General features: G+C 46.0%; 1 protein-coding gene and 1 long non-coding RNA gene across 3 annotated transcripts; one reads left to right on the top strand and one right to left on the bottom strand.

Moving 5' to 3' along the window:
• Positions 1–4,612: 4,612 nt before the first annotated feature.
• On the top strand, positions 4,613–7,530 carry LOC140460411 (uncharacterized). Of its 2 annotated transcripts, none has more exons than XM_072554953.1 (2): positions 4,613–4,725; positions 6,092–7,530. In XM_072554953.1, the coding sequence occupies exon 2, from the start codon at positions 6,472–6,474 to the stop codon at positions 7,441–7,443; it is 972 nt and encodes a 323-aa protein (XP_072411054.1). In that variant the 5' UTR covers positions 4,613–4,725; positions 6,092–6,471; the 3' UTR covers positions 7,444–7,530. The 2 variants fall into 2 exon arrangements, with proteins under 2 accessions (XP_072411054.1, XP_072411053.1); XM_072554952.1 differs by lacking the exon at positions 4,613–4,725 and adding an exon at positions 4,732–4,885.
• A 1,652-nt stretch (positions 7,531–9,182) lies between these two features.
• Positions 9,183–21,901, bottom strand: LOC140460412 (uncharacterized). The gene is made up of 3 exons (XR_011954076.1): positions 21,442–21,901; positions 19,614–19,818; positions 9,183–9,799 (listed from the first exon to the last, which is right to left on the bottom strand). It is a non-coding gene; the product is annotated as an uncharacterized lncRNA (long non-coding RNA).
• Positions 21,902–22,220: the final 319 nt, after the last annotated feature.

The raw sequence follows: 22,220 nt of genomic DNA on the forward strand, positions 1-22,220 counted from the left end.
ATGAGGAGCTTGTATAATTTGAAATTGTAAATATTTCAGGAGTGCAGGTGCTGCATCATTTCAGGGAGGTGTGGGATGTGTTCTCTAGAAACTGTTTTGAGGAGCCGATCTTGGACTGGGGTGGATAAAGTTAAAAATCACGCAACACCAGGTTATAGTCCAACACATTTATTTGGAATCACGAGCTTTCAGAGTGCTGCTCCTTCATCAGGTAGCTGTGGAGCAGGATCAAAGCACACAGATTTTATAGCAAAATATCACAGTGTCATGCAACTGATAGGATATATTGAACAAACCTAGATTGCTGTTAAGTCTTTCATCTTTTCGAATGGGTTGCAGGTTTCCTTAATGTATAAATCTCAGAATTTCTTTTAAGTTACAATCTCATGATGACTTAAGGTTTTATAAAAATAAGTGACTTCTCAGCTCAGACAATGCATGGCAGGTGTGAGGTTTGAGTCTGTCTGTATCCCATCTTGAATCAGACTGGTTTCATTTCTAAAGTAGGAATTTATAAAATACTACATGGATTGACTGCCTGCATTAACTGTCTGCAGATTGTGTGGTTTGCTGAGCGAAATTGCATGTATCTGCAAATGTAATTCTACAAATGCAAATTCACCCCATAGATTTTATATATATGTGTGTGTGTGTGTGTGTATGCATGTGACCTCGTGCATCAGAGTGCGCGTACCATGCTTCGTAAAGTGTGGGTGTGTTGGAGTATAAGCCTCAGGAGTTGAGAGTGTTGGGGTGTGTGTTTGAGAGGTACGGATAAAAGCAAGAGCTTGCATTTTGCTAAAACAAAGAAGTGCAGGACTTGTACAGTTAATGGGAGAGCCCTGAGTTGTATTGTAGAACAGAGAGATCTGAGGGTGTTGAGGTACATAGTAGTTTGAAAGTTGCATCATTGGTAGACTGGGTGGTTAAGAAGGCATTTAGCACACTTGCCTTCATTGTTCACACCATTGAGTATAGGAGTTGGGACATAATGTTGAGTTTATACAGGATGATGGTGAGGCTACTATTGGAGTACTGAGTACAGTTTGTCCTGTTATACGAAGAATACTATTGGAGAGGGTTCGGAAAAGATTTGCCTGGACTGGAGGGTTTGAGTTAAAAGGAGAGGCTGAGACTTCTTTCACTAGAGCAGAGGAGGTTGAGGGGTGACCTTATTGAGATATATAAAATCATGAGAGGTGTAGTAAAGTGATTAGCAAAAATAGCCAGGCGTACATGTTGATATGTCGATCTATGGGGGGTGGGGGGAGGGGAGGTGTGTGTGTGTGTGTGTGTGTGTGTGTGGTGGTGGTGGTCATTGTGGCTCTATCTTTTTTTCTCCCATTGGCCTTTGGACAGTTAGAAACTGTCAGTAACTTCATCTCCACAGAGTCTACTACGCGTGCTCCTCAGTGTCAGCAAAAACACCGCACATGCTTGTAGCTGTCCGCAAAAACGGAGCTACATTGTTTTGATGGACCAATGAGGAGTACGGGAGGACCGGTAGGAGACTAGTCTTCTTGTTAAACACAGCCTCTCTATTGTCTGAAGGTGGACCATTAGCTTCTCAAGCGGCTGCTGCTGCTGCTTCTCTCTATGAATGAAGATTGAGATTCACCACAGACTGGAACTTCCTCTGTCCAACATCTGTGAGCACAGCGATCTCTCTTCTCTCCCCCCTCTTCCATTCTCTTTTTTTCAAGCTGTGGTTCAATTTTTGACTTGAAGCAATTAAAAGCAAAGGGAGGGAATCCAGGGAGGGGACAGACTGGAAAAGTTGGTCCAGGTCTGTGTCTCAATTGGCAAACACATGGCAAATGCGTTACCTCAGTGTGAAGTTATCGCCGGTGTTGTGGAAAAAGAAAACGGCACAAAGCATTGTTTAAATGATCATATATTGGGATGTGGAATAAGTCAGGATGGCAGAAGCTGGAGATCAGAGTCAAAAAATGTGGCGCTGGCAGCACAGCAGGAAAGACAGCATCCGAGGAGCAGGAGAGTTGATGTTTCGGGCACAAGCCCTTCATCAGGAATGCTGTGTGGATGGACAAAGAGGTCTCAGCGTTTTTTCACACCAGGAGAAATTGAGGTCTGCAGATGCTGGAGATCAGAGTTGAGAGTGTTGCTGGAAAAGCTGATTTTGGGCTGATTCTCCTGCTTCTCGGATGCTGCCTGACCTGCTGTGCTTTTCCAGCAACATGTTCTTCCATACCAATCAATGCCAGTTGTCAGACAGGTGCAGCAAGCAATGCGCAAGGCAAGTGGTATATTAGCAAGAGGAATTGAGTCCAGAAGTGGGGATGTCTTCCTGCAGTTATGGGGTCACTGAATACATTCAAGGCTGAGTTCATCTGATATTTTAAACAACAATGAATTGGATGGGTATTGGGGAAGACAAGAAAATGGTTGTGAAGACCAGTACAGAGGAGTTAGAGTCAAACAACACAGAAACAGACCCTTATCCGAGGATGGATGTGGTGTCCCTACATTGGACAAATCGGCAGAAAACTAGCCACTAGGATATATGAACATCAACTAGCCACAAAAAGACATCACCCACTATCCCTAGTATCCTTACATATGCATAAGGAAGGACATCACTTCGACTGGCACAACACATCCATCCCAGGACAAGCCAAACCAAGACACGCACGAGAATTCCTAGAAGCATCACATTCCAACCAGAATTCTATCAACAAATACATTGACTTGGATCCCATTTACACCCCCCTGAAAAAGAACAGGAAATGACATCGCCATACGAAATGATGCCACCACAGGAAATGGCATCGCTGACCCAAAGAAACCCAAACATCTAAATAGAAAGTGAGCTACACCACTGGTGCTTCATCTGGAGGCTCACTGCAGATGTTACCTAGTACAGTGAGGAAATTGAACCTTCCAGCTCAGCGAGCAAACCTACATCCAGAACCTCACCATGAGCTACAAACCTTCTCAAAACTCACCAGTTTCATGGTCCATTCTGGTTTCTGAGATTCTTCATATTGATGGATCCACTCCAATTAAACACTGGGAAGGATGAAGCTACTGCTTTCCAGTTTTTGCATCCATCTTCATTCCTGAGCTACTGCCTCCATCTCCCTCTCCCTTATAACTCTCAGATTCAGCCAGGCTGTTCATAACTTGTTGCATTGGATTCTGAGAGGAGCTTCTGACCTGTGCCAGCACAAAGCCTCCTGTATCCGCCTCTGTCATCTCATTCGAGCCTGTCCCATTCTCAAAGTAGCTTTTGCTGCTGGAATCATCTTTGGTCCCTTCCTTACCTCCAGGCTTGACTACTTCAATGATGCAATCAATAATTTTACACATTTGCCCTTCTGTAAACTTGAAATCATCTAAGACTTTGCTCTTGTTTCATGGCAACAATTCTCATTCCTCTGTGGCTCATGTGTCCACTGACCTGTGCTGGTGCCCATTCAATCAACAACCAAATTTTTTAATTCTTATTTTAGTCTTCAAATCTCTCCAATGGTTTCTCCCACCTTTATCTTTGTAATCTCTGTCTGTTGAGATGAGTGTGCTGCTTCAGTAGAGAGTGTCTTTGAACAGAACTTGCAGGTAATGGTCTCCCATGTAACTGCTGCTCTTGACCTTCTTCACGGTGGTAGTTTGAAAGGAGCTATCTAAAGAGTTTTGACTTTCCAAACATCCTGATATTGCTTCCTTGATAATTGATTCTAACAACTTCCCATTAACAGCTATTGAACTAACTGGTCTGCAATTTCTCACATATTGCCTCTCTCCCTTTTTGAATACAGGTGTTACATTAGTATTTTCCCATTCCAGTGGATTCATAAGATATCAGAGCAGAAATGAGGCCATTCGGCCCAGCAAGTCTGCTCCTTCATCCAATCATGGCTGAAGTCAACTCCTTTCTAGCGCTTTCTCTTCGTAACCTTGACAATCAAGAATCTACCTATCTCAGTCTTCAATAAACTCAATGAATCTTTCTTAGGTCCAAGGAATTTTTGAATATTGTAACTAACGTATCCACTTCCTTTAGTACATGAGAATGTGGGCCATTAGGCCCAGGGGACCTGTCCACCCTCAATCCTGATAGTGTACCTATCGACGTTGATTGTTTCAGTTCTACCCTTTCTACAGCCTCTGACTTGCCTGTTCCAATAGGGATAGTATTGCTGTCCTCCAATGTGAAAGCAGAGGAAAGTTTTGATTTAGCATCTCTGCTATTTTAGTGTTCCCCATTAACTCAGCGGTATTACCTTCCAAGGGACCAACATTTACTTCAGCGATTTTATTCCCTTCAGCATACCAATAGAAGCTCTTGCTATTCTTTTTGATATTTTGTGCTGGGTTTATTTGGCAATTTACCTTACCTATTTTTATTGATTTTATTCGTATCCGTTTGTTTATGTCTGAAAGTTTTTCAATGCTTCAGCTTTCCAGAGGTCTGGAATAACATTTCTGAAAATTGAAAGAAAATACGTTCAAACTTAAAAGAAACCCACCTTTCAAGTGGCTGAGGGCGGGGAAAACGATCGCCCCGCCCCCATTGTCTTCGAATTCTTGGAGGACTCCTCCAACCGCGCCACTTCGGCGGGTGATGACATCACCAGGAGGGACCCCGCCCCCTGTGACTTGGCGCATGTGCAATGGGACAAAGACCGTGTTACTGAGTGTGGGAGAGGAATGGCGCCGGCGGATGAAGGAACAAGAACAGGAGCCGCTGGAAAAGCTGAGCAGGTCCGGCAGCTCGTGTCGGGAGGAATGTGAGGACGGGTTTCGGGTCCCGGTGATCCTCCTTCAGAACAGGACCAGGTTTCAGAAACATCCCGGGGAGGTCGCCAGGCCCGAGCGCCAAGACCTGGCTCCTGCCCCCGGGGAGAGGAGACAGTGAGACAGGGTAGGATTGGGAACCGCGGGAGGAGGGAGACTGGGGAGTTTATAAACTCCTAGGGGGAGGCCTGAGGCCTCCAATAGAAGCCCCACAGGCCCCAGTGTTTACTTCACCGGCGAAGGAGCTCTCGGGTTGTCCGGGCAACCGGCCGCCATCTTTGTGAGGGTCAGGCGCATGTTGTCCTGGGACGGGGTTGTTGGATTGTTGTATAATATTGATCTCCTCTGTACTTTGATCTTGAATATTTTTTAAATGTACACTGGCTTCAATTTATGAATTCTAAGTACAGAAGCAAAATATAAACATCTCCTTACATGTATCCCAACATGTGCATAGGAGCCAAGACTGCCTCAAGATTTACTGAGGTGCTGAATCAATAGCTCTTTCCCTTTTGATTAATGAAGGTGGTGCCCAGCAGACTCCTGCTCACAGCCTGTTCTGTCAGCCTTTATGGGAGAGATACGATAGCAAAACCCGTGTAGCCAAGTAATTTGAAGTCTCACTTTGGTGCTTTAATCCCCTCAAATTCAGCATAACGTCAAGGCTGTAGGTGTACCAGACTCCCTAGGACAGCCAGGATGGATAACAAAGAGGAGAGCTGAGGTGTTATCCTCGTCAAGCCTGTAACTTCTGCAAAAAAGACCATCAAGTTAGTTAAATGCAATGTCCCCTTCAGCAATCCCACGCTGACTCTTCCTAATCCACCTTTCTCCATAAAACTACAAATTTTGACCAGAATAACTATTTCTGCTTTTCCACCAAATTTAAACTGGCTGCCCTGTCATTGCTGAGTATATGTTTACAACCTTTCTTAAACAAGGCTACAATGTTTGCAGTTTTTCAGTCACTTCCTCCAATTCCATGGAGGACCGTTGAATTATGGTGAGTGCTCCCACAATTTCTGTCGTCCCTTTCTTCAAGATCCTTGGATACATTTCATCGAGTCCCAGTGCCTTGTCAACTTCTAAGTGCCAACAGCTTATCGAAGACTACTTTCATATTAATTTTAAACTTATACAGTGACAAAGTCACCTTGTTGGTTTCCCTGTAAAAATTAGTTAGAGCAGAGTGAGAACAGAGGGGGAGAGAGAGTGGGATGGTGTTTTCAATTTTTGTGGAACAAGAAAAGAATATTCTGCTGAAAGTAGAATTGCTTGTTCTGAATTTCTACCCTGCACTGACAGTGATGAATTTTATTATTTCTTTTTGCAGCGTATTTGAAGATCTGAAGACAGAAGTTTCAAAATGAACAGGTGTAAGCGTTATGCCAGATACATTGACTCTCCTGCTGCTCGGAAGCTTCCTGACTTGCTGTGCTTTTCCAGTGCTGCGTTTTTTGACTCTGACTCTCCAGCGACTGCAGTCCTCACTTTGACATCAATGTCTTGACAGTCACCCAATCCATCAGGACCGCAACAATTTTCAACTATGATTCTGTGAGAAGGAAACAAGCTTTTTGGTTTTTGTTTGAGTACTTTTTCAGCATTAGTGGGACTTGATGAGAGACCCTACTGTTGCAGTGCACTGAGCGTGGAGCGTGTAACAGCTATACGGCCTGAAAACAGGAATTCACAGCAGGGAGGGGCTGTAACATGTGTTTGCATACAGCTGAAGCTTCAGCAATGGAGAAACCATGGAAGTGTGGTAACTGTGGGAAAAGCTTTCGTGCCCCGTCTGCCCCGGAGACTTATCAGCCCAGCCACACCGGGGAGAGGCCGTTCTCCTGTCCAGTGTGTAGGAAGGCCTTCAGCAAATCCTCCGACCTGCTAAAGCACCACCAGGTCCACAGAGGGGAGAGGCCATTCAGCTGCCCTGAGTGCGGCAAGGCCTTCATGAATTCCATCGCCCTGCTGACCCACAAGTGGGTCCAGACAAGCGAGAGGCCCTTCAGCTGCTCAGAGTGTGGGAAGGCCTTCAGCAATTCCTCCGACCTGCTGAAGCACCAGCGGGTCCACACAGGGGAGAGGCCATTCTCCTGCCCTGACTGCGGGCAGGCCTTCGGTGATTCCTCTGCCCTACTGACCCACCGGCGGGTCCACACAGGAGAAAGGCCCTTCAGCTGTCCTGACTGCGGGAAGGCCTTCAGCAAATCCTCTGACCTGCTGAAGCACCAGCGGGTCCACACGGGGGAGAGGCCGTTCTCCTGCCCAGAGTGTGGGAAGGCCTTCAGCTATTCCTCTGCCCTGCTGGCCCACAGGCGGGTCCACACCGGGGAAAGGCCCTTCAGCTGCCCCGAGTGTGGGAAGGCCTTCAGCAGTTCCTCCTACAGGCTGAACCACCAACGGGTCCACACGGGTGAAAGGCCTTTCAGCTGCTTAGAGTGCGGGAAAGCCTTCAGCAACTCCTCCAACCTGCTGACCCACCGGCGTGTCCACACGGGGGAGAGACCCTTCAGCTGCCCCGAGTGCGGGAAGGCCTTCAACAGTTCCTCCCACCTGCTGACCCATCAGCGGGTCCACACGGGGGAGAGGCCCTTCACCTGCTCTCGGTGTGGGAAGGGTTTCACCCGCTCCTTCAACCTGCGGAGCCACCAGCGAGTTCACATGCCATCGCAGGAGGACTGAAGGAGCAATGGGTTGGAGGGGTTGGTAGTGGTGTTGGGTGGGGAGAGTGTGTGCGCTTTGACCTTGAGTGTTTTTTTAAAAACCCTACTTTTTCTATGCCTTTTTGCTGGGGGGAATCTGAAGCTGTAACAAAGTTGGGTCACAATAAAAGTTACCTGAACTTAACGTTGGGCTCAGGCTCTCATTCAAAGCTTTGAGCTCCAAATGGTTTTTGTTTTAAAGCTGCTCATTTCTTCCAGCCTCCTGCACTAGGTTTCCAATGTCATGTATCAGATGGAGCAGTGAATGAGTAGATACTATTGTTAGAAATTGTAAATTTTTCAGGAGTGCAGGTACTGCACCATTTCCTCAGCAGTGTAAAGTTTCCTGGCAGCAGTAAAGTGTGTGGGCCGTGTTCACGAGAAACGATGTGGAGGAGCCAGTATTGGACTGGGGTGGGTAAAGTTAAAAAGCACCAGGTTATAGTCCAGGTTATTTGGATGCACGAGCTTTCAGAGCACTGCTTCTTCATTGAGTAGCTGTGGAGCAGGATCAGCCTCTGCTCGGCCACTAAAAACAATTGAGCAGTTACACAACACTCGTTGGAGAGTGCAGGGTGGGACTTGTCTTTTGCTTTGCAGAAGGTGGGAGGCTCTGGATGAGAGCAAACACATGCTGGAAGACTTTGGATCAGAGTTGGAGCTGGAAGCCAGGCTGCATATGCATCAGGGGGAAAATTAACCAGCATTTTATTCCGGGTGATGGTCATTCATCTCCAGACAGAGCCTTCTCATTGGGTCAGTGGACAGGATCAGGTGGGTGAGAGTGTGAATCACGCAGGTAAAGGGGATCAGAGAGGGCTGCAAGGGGGGGGGAGCTAACTGGCTGGGTGGTGGGAGGAAGAACAAAGTTGGGGGGGGGTGGGGGGAAGGTGGTGGTAAGAGACAGAATAGTGACAGATCGTCTCTGTTCTCTGCAGTTGGCAGCAGGAGGCCAGATGGCATCAGGATTCAGGAACCAACATGCTCAGGGCTGGAGAAGTGGGAAAGGGAGGCTGCAGTGAGTGTGGTCCAACAATGTCAGGAAAAGACAGCCAGTCAGAAGCTACAAAGACAAAGCAGAACCCCAAAGCTATGGGCAGCACAATGACTCTGTGGCTAGTGCTGCTTCCTCTCTGCACCAGGGACCTGGGTTTGATTCCAGCCTCTGGGGACTGCCTGTGTGGACTTTGTGCATGGTTTACCTCTGGGTGCTGTGGTTTCAACCAACAGTCCAATAATTTGCAGTTTAGGGTGGGTAAGCCAGGGGGAGCTGCAGAGCTATATGGTAGGTGAGTTGGTCTGGTGGGATGCTGTTTGGAAGTTTGGTGTGAATTAGATGGGCCAAATGGCCTGCAGGGATTATATGATTCTGCTGCCATGGCCACATGTAGATTGAGAAGTGACTGCTGTGGTCCTGGGAAAGGTGGGGTTTGTGGTGTCACTGCCCGCTGTCCATTCTCTCCCTGTCCCCCCAATCCCTGTCCATTTTCTCTCTCTCGACCCCCAGCCATTCTCTTTCCCTTTTTCCCCCCAGTTCTTTCTTATGCCTCAAGACTCCTTTGATTGCTGTATCAAGACTTTCTAAGAAGAGAGAGAGAGAGAGAGAGAGAGAGAGAGAGAGAATGGATGTTGATGAGTCTATAGGAGAGATGGGGGTGTATGAGAAATGGCTGGTCTTTAAAATGAAGAATAGCTAAAATCATATCTTCAGAAACATCATTAAAGCATCTTCAATTTTATTAAAAAGCTGCAGGCACCTTTCTGAACCTGCCTTGAAATATACGCAGTTGGGTCACAGTTGAGTACAGGCTGTAATGGGTGAATGGCGTATTCCTAGTCTTATGATATAGGTTCCAACTATGTAGAACAAGAGTGACAGAGTCAGCAACGGACTGCTTATGCTCTTCGGTGTCAGCAAAAATCTGTGCATACTCCTGGATTTCCGCACAAACGGTTTGCGACCTTCTTTTGATGGACCAATAGAGAGCCCTGGAGGACCGGAAAGAGACTGGACCTCCTGCCATTCAGAGCTCCCCCATTCTCTGAATGCAGAAGTTGGACAATGAGCTTTGGAAGCTGCTACTCTCTCCCTGAACAATGGTTGAGCTTCACCCCAGACTGCAACTTCATTCCTCTGTCCAACATCTGTGAGGTACAGCACTCTCTTTTCCGTTTCTTGTTTTGCATTCTGGGCTTCAATTGTTGACTTACAGCAAGTGAAAGGAAAGGGAATGAATCCAGGGAGGGGACGGACTACGGAAACGTTGGTCCAGGTCTGTTCTCAGTTGGCAAACTCATGGCAATTGCATTACCACAATGTGATAATATAGCCTTTACTGTGGAATAAAAAGCAGAAAGGAGTTGCATTGTTAAAAGTGACACATTGGGATGTAAAGGAAGTGAGGACTACAGACGCTAGAGATTAAGAGTCAGTGTGGCGCTGGAAAAGCACAGCAGGTCAGACAGCATTCGAGGACCAGGAGAGTCAACATTTCAGACATGAGCCCTTCATCAGGAATGATGTGTGGATGTACAAAAGGCCTTCTACAGGCCGCCTACGTTTCAGAGAACACCTCTGGGACACCCGGACCAACCACCCTGTGGCTCAACACTTCAACTCCCCCTCCCACTCCACCAAGGACATGCAGGTCCTTGGACTCCTCCATCACCAGACCATAGCAACACAACAGCTGGAGGAAAAGTGCCTCATCTTCTGCCTAGGAACTCTCCAACCACAAGGGATGAACTCCGATTTCTCCAGTTTCCTCATTTCCCCTCCCCCCACCTTGTCTCAGTCCCAAACCTCGAACTCAGCACCACCTTCCTAACCTGCAATCTTCTTCCTGACCTCTTCACCCCCACCCCGGCCTATCACCTCACCTTAACCTCCTTCCACCTATCGCATTTCCAATGCCCCTCTCCCAAGTCCCTCCTCTTTACCTTTTATCTTGGCCTGCTTGGCACACTCTCCTCATTCCTGAAGAAGGGCTCATGCCCGAAACGGCGATTCTCCTGCTCCTTGGATGCTGCCTGACCTGCTGCGCTTTTCCAGCAACATATTTTCAGCTCAGCGTCCTTCTACACTAGTCAATGCCAATTGTCAGACAGGTGAAACAAGCAATCAGCAAGGCAAGTGATATATTAGCAAGAGGAGTCGAGTTCAGAAGTGGGGATGTCTTCCTGCAGTTGTGAAGGGTCATTGAATATATTCAAGGCTGAGTTCATCTGATTTTTGAACAAAGTGGATGGTGATGGGGGAAAGTTTTTTAAAAAGTTTTTAAGACCAGTACAGAATAGTTACAAAGTAATACAGAACAGAAACAGACCCTTCAGTCCAACTAGTCCATGCTGACTACATTCACAAACTAAACTAGTCCCATCTAGTTTGACCTATATCCCTCCAAACCTTTCCTATTAATGTACTTATCCAAATATCTTTTAAATGTTGACAGTTCCTGCATCCACCATTTCCTCAGGACATTGAAAAAGGGCGATTCCACACATAAACCAAAAGAAAAAAGGTGCTCTTCATGTCTTTTTTTAAATCTTTCTCCTCACCTTAAAAATGTACTCCCTAATCTTGAAACCCCCACCCGAAGGAAACAGCATCTGCCATGCACCTCATCAATACCCCTTCCTGACTTTATAAACTAAGGTCACCTCTCAATTTCTTGTGCTGCAGTGAAAAATGTCCCAGCATATCCACCTAGATGTAGGTATATTCATATCCAGTTATGATCTGTTCAATGCTGGTGCAGGCCCGAAAGACCACATGGCCTACTCCTGTCCCAATTCTCACCCTCATGAGTCTAAGGACAGCAAGAGACCATAAAACATTGGAGCACAAAATTAGGCTATTCAGCCCATCAGGTATCTTCATACCATTCAATCATGGCTGATAAGTTTCTCAATCCCATTCTCCCGCTTTCTCCCCGTAACTCTCAATCCCCTTGATACTCAAGAGCCTATCTATCTCAGTCTTAAATATCGTCAGTGACCTGGCCTGCACAGCCTTCTGTGGCAATGAATTCAATAGATTCGCCACTCTCTGGTTGAAAGGTTCCTCCTTGTCTCTGTTCTAAAAAGGTCTTCCCTTTACTCGAAGGCTGTGGCCTCGGTTTCTAGTCTCTTCTGTCAGTGGAAACATCTTCCCAATGTCCACTCTGCCCAGGCCGTTCAGTGTTCGGTATGTTTCAATTAGATCACCCCTGTGTGGGGGCCTGTGTTATGGACTAAACCGGACCACGCAAAACATTCTTAAGCAGGCAGCCCCACATCATAGCTTTGCAATTTGTTTCGCTAAGTGTACAGTAAAAATTAACTGAAGTTAGCTTGGTTGATTACTAGATTTTAAAACAGACAATAATTATTCACAAACTTACACAATTAAACACAAAGATCAGAATAAAGAACCCCTACAGAACTCAACCTATCCAACTAGACTTAATTATGCTGTTCGAATATATACAACAGTCCCAATAAGCAAACTCAATTTGAAAACCAGTATAAGTAGAACACATGCCTACAGATTGAAGTTGAGAGGCAGAAAAGAAAAGCTCCCTGTTGAACTTCCAACCAGTTCGAGAGCTGACTACGCCCCTTTTTTTTAATACAGGTCACTTCTAAAATATAACCACGGTAGCCTGAAATCTCATCAGTTTACATGTAAACAAAAGGCCTCTTAAAATCCTTTTCGTCTCTGTACCAAACCAGACTGATCGGAGATTGACCCAGTTTATTACCCCTCTGGGAAAAAAGTCAAAGACACAGTCTCCTTGAGTCAAGGAACATCTTTTAGGAAAAAAAGGTACTACCTTTGTGACACTTGTTAATCAGCAAGAACCAGACCCTTCAGGATGAGGTCCAGCAGGGAGTCGGTTCAACAAAGTGAGAATGGAGGGAGAGTGAGAGGATATGGGGCCCCTGGAAGGTAGGATAAAATGGCTGAAGGAGCTGCACAAGATGGCTTCTGCATTGCTACGTGACGAGCTGCTGCTTGTGTCTATAGCAGTATAAACAACTAACGACTAAAACCACTAGAATGCAGAAGTAGACCAATGAGAAAGTACTAACCACACTCTGTAAGCTGCAAGTCCTTTGTATCTCAAGATAAAGATGACCTAACCTTTATGGCTTAACTTGTTTACCAATTATCATAAGAGTCATAGAGATGTACAGCATGGAAACAGACCCTTCAGTCCAACCCGTCCAGATATCCCAACACAATCGAGTCCCACCTACCAGCACCCAGCCCATATCCCTCCACACCCTTCCTATTCATCCAAATGCCTTTTAAATGTTACAATTATATCAGCCTCCACCACTTCCTCTGGCAGTTCATTCCATACACGTACCACCCTCTGCGTGAAAAGGTTGCCCCTTAGATCTCTTTTATATCTTTCCCCTCTCACCCAAAAGGAATGCCCTCTAGTTTTGGACTCCCCGACCCCAGGGAAAAGACTTAGTCTATTTACCCTATCCATGCCGCTCATAATTTTGTAAACCTCTAATGTCACCCCTCAACCTCCAACTCTCCAGGGAAAACAGCCCCAGCCTGTTCAGCCTCTCCCATAGCTCAAACTTTGGCAACATGCTTGTAAATCTTTTTTGAACCCTTTCAAGTTTCACAACATCTTCCAGATAGGAAGGAGACCAGAATTGCACACAATATTCCAACAGTGGCCTCACCAATGTCCTGTACAACCGCAACATGACCTCCCAACTCCTGTACTCAATACTCTGACCAATAAAGGAAAGCAGACCAAACGCCTTCTTCACTATCCTATCTACCTGCAACTCCACTTTCAAGGAGCTATGAACCTGCACTCCGAGGTCTCTTTGTTCAGCAACACTCCCTAGGACCTTACCATTAAGTGTTTAGATCAGAGTGGCACTGGAAAAGCACAGCAGGTCAGTTAGCATCCGAGGAACAGGAAAATCAACGTTTCGGGCAAAAGCTCTTCATCAGGAATAGAGCTTTATTCCTGACGAAGGGCTTTTGTCTGAAACATCGATTTTCCTGCTCCTTGGATGCAGCCTGACTTGCTGTGCTTTTCCAGCACCACTCTGATCGAAACTCGAGTTTCCAGCATCTGCAGTCCTCACTTTTGCCTAGTTGATCCTTACCATGAAGTGTACAAGTCCTGCTAAGATTTGCTTTCCCAAAATGCAGCACCTCACATTTATCTGAATTAAATTACATCTGCCACTTCTCAGCCCATTGGCCCATCTGGTCAAGATCCTGTTGTAATCTGAGGAAACCCTCTTTGCTGTCCACTACACCTCCAATTTTGGTGTCATCTGCAAACTTACTAACTGTTCCTCTTATGCTTACATCCAAAATCATTTATGTAAATGACAAAAAGTAAAGGACCCAGCACTGATCCTTGTGACACTCCACTGGTCACAGGCCTCCAGTCTGAAAAACAATCCTCCACCACCACCCTCCGTCTTCTACCTTTTGAGCCAGTTCTGTATCCAAATGGCGAGTTCTCCCTGTATTCCGTGAGATCTAACCTTGCTAATCAGTCTCCCATGGGCAACCAAGTCGAACGCCTTACTGAATTCCATATACATCACATCTACCACTCTGCCCTCATCAATCCTCTTTGTTACTTCCTCAAAAAAGTCAATCTGACTATCCCTAATCAGTCGTTGCCTTTCCAAATACATGTTCATCCTGTCCCTCTGGATTCCCTCCAACAACTTGCCCACCACTGATGTTAGGCTCACTGGTCTCTAGTGTGATGGCTTGTCCTTACCACCCTTCTTAAACAGTGGCAACACGTTAGCCAACCTCCAGTCTTCCGGCACCTCACCTGTTGACTATCAATGATACAAATATCTCAGCAAGAGGCCCAGCAATCACTTCTCTAGCTTCCCACAGAGTTCTAGGGTACACCTGATCAGGTCCTGGGAATTTATCCACTTTTAGGTGGTTTCAAGACATGCAGCATTTCCTCCTCTGTAATATGGACATTTTACAAGATGTCACCATCTATTTCCCTACAATCTATATCTTCCATATCCTTTTCCACAGTAAATACTGATGCAAAACACTAATTTAGTATCTCCCCCATTTTCTGCGGCTCCACACAAAGACCGCCATGCTGATCTTTTGAGGGGCCCTATTCTCTCCCTAGTTACCCTTTTGTCCTTAATATATATATATATATATATATATATATATATATATGTAAAAACTCTTTGGATTCTCCTTAATTCTACTTGCCAAAGCTATCTCGTGTCCACTTTTTGCCCTCCTGATTTCCCTCTTAAGTATACTTCTACTTCCTTTATACTCTAAGGATTCACTATACACAACATATGCTTCCTTTTTCTTAACCAAACCCTCAATTTCTTTCATCATCCAGCATTCCTTGTACCTACCAGCCTTTCCTTTCACCCTAACAGGAATATACTCTCTCTGGATTCTCATTATCTCATTTCTGAAGGCTTCCCATTTTCCAGCCGTCCCTTTACCTGCGAACATCTGTCTCCAATCAGCTTTCAAAAGTTCTTGCCTAATACCGTCACAATTGGCCTTTCTCCAATTTACAATCTGGTCAATCCTTTTCCATCATTATTTTAAATCTAATAGAATTATGGTCACTGGCTCTAAAGTGCTCTCCCACTGACACCCCAGTCACCTGCCTTGCCTTATTTCCCAAGAGTAAGTCAAGGTTTGCACCTTCTCTAGTAGGTCCATCCGCATACCTCCCAACTCCTATACTCAATCCACTGACCAATAAAGGAAAGCAAACACTTTCTTCACTACCATCTCTATTTGTGATTTCACTTTCAAGGAAAGGAACCTACACTCCTTGTCTCTTGGTTCAGGAACATTCCCCAGGACCTGACCATTTAGTGTATAAGTCCTGTCCCAATTTGCCTTAGACAATAGACAATAGGTGCAGGAGTAGGCCATTCTGCCCTTCTAGCCTGCACCGCCGTTCAATATGATCATGGCTGATCATTCCTAATCAGTATCCTCTTCCTGCCTTATCTCCATAACCCTTGATTCCACTATCCTTGAGAGCTCTATCCAACTCTTTCTTAAATGAATCCAGAGACTGGGCCTCCACTGCCCTCTGGGGCAGAGCATTCCACACAGCCACCACTCTCTGGGTGAAGACGTTTCTCCTCATCTCTGTCCTAAATGGTCTACCCTGTATTTTTAAGCTGTGTCCTCTGGTTCGGCACTCACCCATCAGCGGAAACATGTTTCCTGCTGCCAGAGTGTCCAATCCTTTCATAATCTTATACGTCTCAATCAGATCCCCTCTCAGTCTTCTAAACTCAAGGGTATACAAATCCAGATGCTTCAGTCTTTCAGTGTAAGGTAATCCCGCCATTCCAGGAATTGACCTCGTGAACTTACGCTGCACTCCCTCAATAGCCAAAATGTCTTTCCTCAAATTTGGAGACCAGAACTGCACACAGTACTCCAGGTGTGGTCTCACCAGGGCCCTGTACAGCTGCAGAAGAACCTCTTTGCTTCTATACTCAATCCCTCTTGTTATGAAGGCCAGCATGCTATTAGCCTTCTTCACTACCTGCTGTACCTGCATGCTTGCCTTCATTGACTGGTGTACAAGAACACCCAAATCTCTCTGTACTGCCCCTTTACCTAAATTGATTCCATTGCAGGTAGTAATCTGCCTTCCTGTTCTTGCCACCAAAGTGGAGAACCATATATTTATCCACATTAAACTGCATCTGCCAACTCACCTAACTTGTCCATGTCACCCTGTAATCTCCTAACATCCTCATCACATTTCACCCTGCCACCCAGCTTTGTATCATCAACAAATTTGCTAATGTTTTTGCTGATACCATCGTCTATATCATTAACATATATTGTAAAAAGCTGCGGTCCCAGCATGGATCCCTGCGGTACCCAATGGTCACTGCCTGCCATTCCGAAATGGAGCAGTTTATCACTACCCTTTGTTTCCTATCAGCCAACCAATTTTCAATCCAATCTAGTACTTTGCCCCCAATACCATGCGCCCTAATTTTACTCACTAACCGCCTCTGTGGGACTTTATCAAAAGCTTTCTGAAAGTCCAGGTTCACTACATCTACTGGATCTCTCTCCTCCATCTTCAGAGTTACATCCTCAAAAAATTCCAGAAGATTAGTCAAGCATGATTTCCCCTTCATAAATCCATGCTGACTCTGTCCTATCCTGTTACTACTATCCAGATGTGCAGTAATTTTATCCTTTATAATAGACTCCAGCATCTTTTCCACCACTGAGGTCAGACTAACTGGTCTATAATTTCCTGTTTTCTCTCTCCCACCTTTCTTAAAAAGTGGTATAACATTAGCTACCCTTCAATCCTCGGGAACTGACCCCAAATCGATCGAACTCTGGAAAACAATCACCAACACATCCACGGTTCCCCGAGCCACCTCCTTCAGTGCCCTGGGATGTAGACCATCAGGCCCCGGAGACTTATCAACCTTCAGACCTAACAGTCTCTCCAACACCAAATCCTGGCAAATATAAATTCCCTTAAGTTCAGGTCCTTCAGCCACTGTTACCTCAGGGAGATTGCTTGTGTCTCCCCCAGTGAACACAGACCTGAAGTACCCATTTAATTCTTCTGCCATTTCTTTGTTCCCCGTAATATATTCCCCTGTTTTTGTCTTCAAAATGCCTTTCCAAAATGCAACACCTCACATTTCTCTAAATTAAACTCCATCTACCATTCCTCAGCCCATTGGCCTATCCGATAAATCATAATTCATAGTGAATTCTCTTTCCTCTCTTATTCCTGAGAAGCTGAAAATCTCCATCCCACACACTCTCCCTCCATTTTTACTTTGGTGAACCTCATCCTGAAGGGTCTGGATCATTCCGATGAACAGGTCCACACTCAAGGGGATCTAATTGAAACATACAGAATACTGAACAGCCTGGCCAGAGTGGACATTGGGAAGATGTTTCCACTCGTAGGAGAGACTAGGACTCGATGGCACAGCCTTCGAGTAAAGGGAAAACCTTTCAGAATAGAGGCAAGGAGAAACTTCATCAGCCGGAGAGCAGTGAATCTATGGAATTCATTGCGACAGAAGGCTGTGGAGGACAAGTCACTGAGAAAATTTAAGACAGAGACAGATTGGTTCTTGAGTATCAAGGGGCTTCAGCGTTACAGGGAGAAAGTGGAAGAATGAGTTTGAGAAACTCATCAGCCATGATGGAGCAGAGCTGATGGACAGAATAACATTATTTCTGCTCCTATGTCTCGTGGTCTGTTGATGTCCTGGACACAGTGTCAGAATTGGGAGCAGGAGTAGGCCATTTGATCTTTCGAGCTTGGACCAGCATTGAACAGATCAGAACTGGATATGAATCTACCTCCATCTCGGTGGATAGGCTGAGATGTTTTCACTGGAAGTAAGTGAGGGCTTCAGGTGCTGGAGATCAGAGTCCAGAGTGCGGTGCTAGAAAAGCACAGGTCAGGCAGCATCTGAAAAGCAGGAAAATCGACGGTTCGGGATATGTCCTTCATCAGAACTTATGCCCAAAACGTAGATTTTCCTGCTGCTCGGATGTTGCCTGACCTGCTGTATTTTTCCAGCACCACACTCGTTTTTACTGGACCACAGGAGATTGAGAAGTGACCTTATTGAGGTTGACAAAATCATGAAGGGGACAGATGAGATGAAAGGCAGGGGTCCTTTCCCTTGGGTGGGGGTTTCAAGATTAGAGAGCAAATTTTGAAGGGGAGAGGAAAAGGTTTAAAAAGTTATGAGGGGCATGATTTTTTTTTAAAGAGTGGTTTGTGTGGAATGAATGTCCAGAGGAAGTGGTGGATGCAGGTACAGTTACAACGTTTAAAAGGCATTTGGATAAGTACATGAATAGGAAAAGTTCTGAGGGATGTGGGCCAAGCTAGGTGAGACTAGTTTAGTTTCAGTACATAGTCAGCATGAAGTAGTTGGACTGAAGGGTCTGTTTCTGTGTTGTATGACTCTAACTGTTCTGTACTGATCTTAAAACCATTTTCTGCTTTCCCCCATAAACATCCACTTCTTTGTTGTTCAAAGATCAGGTGAAGCTAGCCTTGAATATATTCAATGAGCCCCTAACTGCAGGAAGACATCCCCAATTCTGAACTCAATTCCTCTTGCTAATATACCACTTGATTTGCTCATTGCTTGCTGCACCTGTCTGACAACTGGCGTTTACTAGACACTGAGCCCCCTTTGTACATCCATACATCATTCCTGATGAAGGGGGTCATGCCCAAAACGTGGACTCTCCTACTCCTTGGATGCGGCCTGACCTGCTGTGCTTTTCCAGCACCACACTTTTCAACTCTGATCTCTAGTATCTGCAGATTCTCCACATCCCAATATATCACCATTTAAACAATGCACCTCCTTTGTTTTTTTCACAGCAAAGGCAATAACTTCAAATTGCGTTACTGTATTTGCCATGTGTTTGCCAATTATGGTCTTCTCTACATCAGGGAGACCAAACGTCAACTTGGGGAATGGTCCACAGCTGAAGCCGCAGAGTCCGAATGGACCTCCCAGTCACCACCCATTTTAATTCCCCTTCCCACTCCCTTCCTGAAATAATCACCTCAGGCCTCCTGCATTTCCACAACGAACCAAACAGTAAATTAAAGGAACAACACCTCATCTGCTGCCTGGGCAACCAACACCCGGAGGCCTCAACACTGCATTTTCCAATTTCAAATAACCTCCCTTTCCATCACCGACTCCCTTCCCAGTCCCTCCCATTCCACTCTTCCTTGCCACCAACCAGATTCCTTCCACCCACTTATCAACCAGGTTGTACCCTCTACCTGTCTCCAGCTATCTCCACTTCACCACCCTGTCCCCAGCACACCCTTGTTCTGCATCTTCCCCTACACCCAACCCCAGTCTGGAACAAGGGTTACACCTGAAACATCGACTTCTCCACCTCCTGATGCTGCCTGGCTTGCTACATTCTTCCAACCTCCTGCCGGTCTATTTTGCCAATTGAGACACAGATCTGGACCAACGTTTCCCCGAGTCTGCCCCCACCCTGGATTTGTTCCCTCTCCTTTCGGTTGCTGCAAGTCAACAATTAAACGCCAGAATGAAAAATTAATTAAAAAAGGGGTGAGAAAAGAGTGTTGTATTCACAGATGTTAGACAGAGGAAGGAAGTTGCAGTCTGGGCTGAAGCTCAATCTTCATTCTGAGAGAGTGGAGCAGCAGCAGCTCCAGAAGGTCATGGTCCAGCTTCTGCTTTCAGACAGTAGGGGAGCATTGATTGGCAAGAAGACAAGTCACCTTCAGGTTCTCCAGTGCTCCTTATCGGTCCATCAAAAGAAGATCTTGCGCCTTTTCTACCAACATCAAGGAACATGCCCAATGTTTTGGTGACACCACTGAACATGCGCCCTGCAATATGCTCTGTGGTGATACTAGTGTTACTGACAGATTTTAAGTGTCCAAATACCGAGAGGAGAAAAAAGGGTAGAGCCACAATTTCTTTTTCCCCCACATGGCTTGACATTTTACTGTTTTGGCATTTTGTCTGGCTGCTCAATCTCTTTGTGTTTTCCCCAGTGTAGCGGTAAAGTTCAGAACTCGAGGGCATAGGTTTAGGTTGAGAGCGGAAAGATATAAAAGGCATGTAAGGGGCAATGTTTCCATGCAGAGTGTGGTGCGTGTCTGGAAGGAGCTGCCAGAGGAAGTGGTGGAGGCTGGTTCAATTACAACATTTAAAAGGTATCTTATGGGTATATGAATAGGAAGAGTTTAGAGGGATATGAGCCAAGTGCTGGCAAATGGGACTAGATTAATTTAGGATATCTCAGAGAAAGTGAGGACTGCAGATGCCGGAGATCAGAGTTGAGAGTGTTGGAAAAGCACAGCAGGTCAAGCAGCATCCGAGGAGCAGGAGAATTGACATTTTGGGCATAAGCCCTTCAACAGGAATCTTTTCTGAGGATGTAGAATCTGGTTGCAGTTCTGGGAAAAGTGAGGCTCTGAGCTTGGGCAGGACTGACTGCAGGTAAAGTAGATGGCTGATAGTGTGGAGTGGAGGATCCAGAAAGAAAATTGTTGTTGAAGGTTTCGGATTTGTAGTGTGTACTGGGTATCCTGTTCAGGTCCAAACTGGGTTGGTCTGAATGTGGTCCGGAGTCCATTGTGGGATCAGATGGTTCCATAGCCAAGCAATGAGAAAGGAGATATGGCTGTGGTAGTCAAATTGCTTGAGGACATGGCTGAAGAAATTCTGGGCAGAGGAGAGGACTTGGGGGGTACAGTGAGAGAGGGACTCTCAGATCTTTGTAGACAGAGGAGGAGAACTTCTTCCAGGTAAGCATCCATGGAAGAGACTTCACAGTAATGTTGAAATCAACTCGGAGAAAGTGAGAACTGCAGATGCTGGAAATCAGAGGAGAGAGAGTGTAGTGCTGTAAAAGCACAGAAGGTCAGGCAGCACCCGAGGAGCAGGAGAATCGACGTTTCGGGCATAAGCACTTCATTAGGAATCTTTTGATTCCTGCTGTTTTTTCCAGCACTACACTGTCAACACTAATTTTGGATATCTGGTCAGCATGGACAGGTTGGACTAAAGGGTCTGTACAACTCTATGAGAAGCATACTTTGACAAACTACAAGCTACTGTATGTCCTTGTTAACAAGGCTACGTACACCACATGCTTTACTAACCATTCTCAACAGGTCCTGCCCCTTCAATGACTGAATAACATATACATGCTGGTGCATAATCTCCTTCACTAGTATCTCCACACTACCCTCGGGAATTGTACAAGTAACACCAAGAGTAAACAGCAGAAGGATTTTTTAAAAAGTGAGGATAAACAGCACAAGGATTAAAAAAAGGGTAAAAATCACAAGCCCCAGTAAAATCAGATGGAAAGTGAGTGTAAAATGTCACTATGACAGGACAGGCCCCACATTCCTTCCCCTCCGTCCCCCCCCCCAACCTGCCTCACCTTTCACCTCCCGGGCCCAGTACCTTCCAGGTGGCCCCAGAGTTGACACAGGGGCCGCCCCACGACCAGTAGAACTCCACCACCCAGGCGGCCGACGGGTTCCCAAACAGGCCCTTAACCCCATCCGCCTCCAGAATGGTCACCGGCTCCTGCCTGCTGTACAGCCGGGCGGTGTGGCCGTGACACAGCAGCTGCACCAGGAAAGCGGCGGTGCCCAGTGACGGGTGTCTGCCCCGGGCCGCACGGCGCCATTTTCCTAACGGCCGCCCCTTCCCCGCTCGAGCGACTTCTCCTCCCAACCGCCTTCACCCCCGCGTGACGTCAGCTCAGGGGGATGGGCGGGGCCGGGGGAGCCTCACCGTCACCAAGTAACAGACACCTCGCGCTACAACTGCTCATTCACAAAAACAAACTCTCCTGTCTCGCTCTGCAGCTGCAGGGGGGACACTGCCACGTTCCGAGGAGCCCTGTCTACATTGGGAAAGCTCACGGCTCAATTTAAACAGATATTTCTACATAATAACGAAACGTCGTCATATCTAAAAGGGGGCAATCTGTATTTTAAAGGGACATGGACATTTTCACGGGCTATTTCTGCAAATAAAGAGATTTAATGGACAAGAGCTCGTGGGTCCACAGTTAAAATGCTTTAAACAACCGTTTATTTTATTTCACTGCCTTCCCAGGACACAGAATTTCTCCCATCTGAAATTGTTTGCCCAGAAAAAAATCCAGCAGGAATATGATTATGGAGCTATCAATAAAAATGTCTAATTTGG

The sequence above is a fragment of the Chiloscyllium punctatum genome, chromosome 36 (genome assembly GCF_047496795.1).
Source record: "Chiloscyllium punctatum isolate Juve2018m chromosome 36, sChiPun1.3, whole genome shotgun sequence".
Taxonomy (NCBI): Eukaryota; Metazoa; Chordata; class Chondrichthyes; order Orectolobiformes; family Hemiscylliidae; genus Chiloscyllium; species Chiloscyllium punctatum.

What these genes read in the sequence shown, in the direction of transcription:
- LOC140460411 (XM_072554953.1), top strand. Translation starts at nt 6,472, where the DNA reads ATGTGTTTGCATACAGCTGAAGCTTCAGCAATGGAGAAACCATGGAAG.